At 40.0% G+C, this 1,591-nt stretch overlaps 1 protein-coding gene across 1 annotated transcript; it reads left to right on the forward strand.

The window, feature by feature from the left end:
* Nucleotides 1-644: 644 nt before the first annotated feature.
* On the forward strand, nt 645-1,151 carry LOC102857231 (S-phase kinase-associated protein 1-like). The gene has a single exon (XM_006899546.1). The coding sequence runs from the start codon at nt 645-647 to the stop codon at nt 1,149-1,151; it is 507 nt and encodes a 168-aa protein (XP_006899608.1).
* Nucleotides 1,152-1,591: the final 440 nt, after the last annotated feature.

Here is a 1,591-nt window from a genome sequence, read left to right on the forward strand (position 1 = left end):
GCCCCCCCCCCCCCCCGTAACGTTTCTTTGACTTCAGTTATTGATGGAAGCAGACAAATACTTTTCCCCAGAGCAAATTGAACCACTAACTTTCTAGTTTAAAGTCAAGCATTTAACCATTGCACCACCAAGACTTCTTTGAAATGGTCTTAGGAATGTGTATAAATATGCAGCATAAATCTGGAAGGCTCCAGATGTGCACCGTTGTCAAGGGAAAAACTTCTTGGAAGGGTAAAATGTTTAAATGCATTAATTCAACTCGGTGCACATGGCCAGGCACTGTATGCAACATAAGGAATGAGTCTCTTAGAGGTATGCTGAGAAAATACTCTTTTTAAAAAAAATTATTATCAGTTCTTTTTATGATTTTATTATTTTGTGTACATGTCCCGTCAAATCGGATCTGACTGGTACAGCAGGAGTTTGCCCCTCCTTCTCTGGCAGAGCGTCTGGTGGATTTGAACCATGCACCTCTGGGATTGCAGTGCAGCTTTTTGCCACTAGGCCACCAGAGCTCCCTAGAAATTATTCTTTTAAAAGGAGATATTCTTGAGCCTTGTTCTCCGCTTTCCCCTATTATCCTCTTCTCTTGGCTGCCCAGCTCTCACCAGCCCCTGGTCTGCGGTCTTCTTGAGGCGAACACCATGCCTTCAATTAAGTTGCAGAGTTCTGACGGAGAGATATTTGAAGTTGATGTGGAAATTGCCAAACAATCTGTGACTATCAAGACCATGTTGGAAGATTTGAGAATGGATGATGAAGGAGATGATGACCCAGTTCCTCTTCCAAATGTTAATGCAGCAATATTAAAAAAGGTCATTCAGTGGTGCACTCACCACAAAGATGACCCACCTCCTCCTGAGAATGATGAGAGCAAAGAAAAGAGAACAGATGACATCCTCGTTTGGGACCAAGAATTCTTGAAAGTTGACCAGGGAACACTTTTTGAATTTATTCTGGCTGCAAACTACTTAGATATCAAAGCTTTGCTTGATGTTACATGCAAGACTGTTGCCAATATGATCAAGGGGGAAACTCCTGAGGAGATTCGCAAGACTTTCAATATTAAAAATGACTTCACCGAAGAGGAAGAAGCCCAGGTATGCAAAGAGAACCAGTGGTGGTGTGAAGAGAAGTGCCTGACACTGTAACACTGTAAGGACTGCTCTGTTTATAATTGTTAATATTAGACAAACAATAGACAAATGCAGCAGCAAATCAATTGTATTAGAATATTGTGCTTATTGCATGTGTAGTTTGAGTACAGATTTCAAAACCTATAGTTGAGTTTGTTCTAGTGTGATCAAACTTGTTCCTTCTTTTCTTTTCTCCATAGAAAGTGGCATTTTGGATTTCTGCCTAGTTTAGTTAGCAATCTTTGAGAAGTTAGCATTGTAAATAAAACAACAAAAGTTTCTGAAAGAGAATTAGCAAGGTGTTACCTTTATTCATGAGTTAGAAGCTGTATTGAGATCATGATCCTAGTCGGCTTTATTGGGATTGTCTTCTAGCTCCAAAGAATCAAGGAATATTACCAGTAAGGGTTAGTCTATATGTCGCAGGTCTCCTTTAATTTAATCCTAGCACTTGT

The sequence above is a fragment of the Elephantulus edwardii genome, unplaced genomic scaffold, assembly GCF_000299155.1.
Source record: "Elephantulus edwardii isolate Elephantulus edwardi_28Jun2011 unplaced genomic scaffold, EleEdw1.0 scaffold00260, whole genome shotgun sequence".
Taxonomy (NCBI): domain Eukaryota; kingdom Metazoa; phylum Chordata; class Mammalia; order Macroscelidea; family Macroscelididae; genus Elephantulus; species Elephantulus edwardii.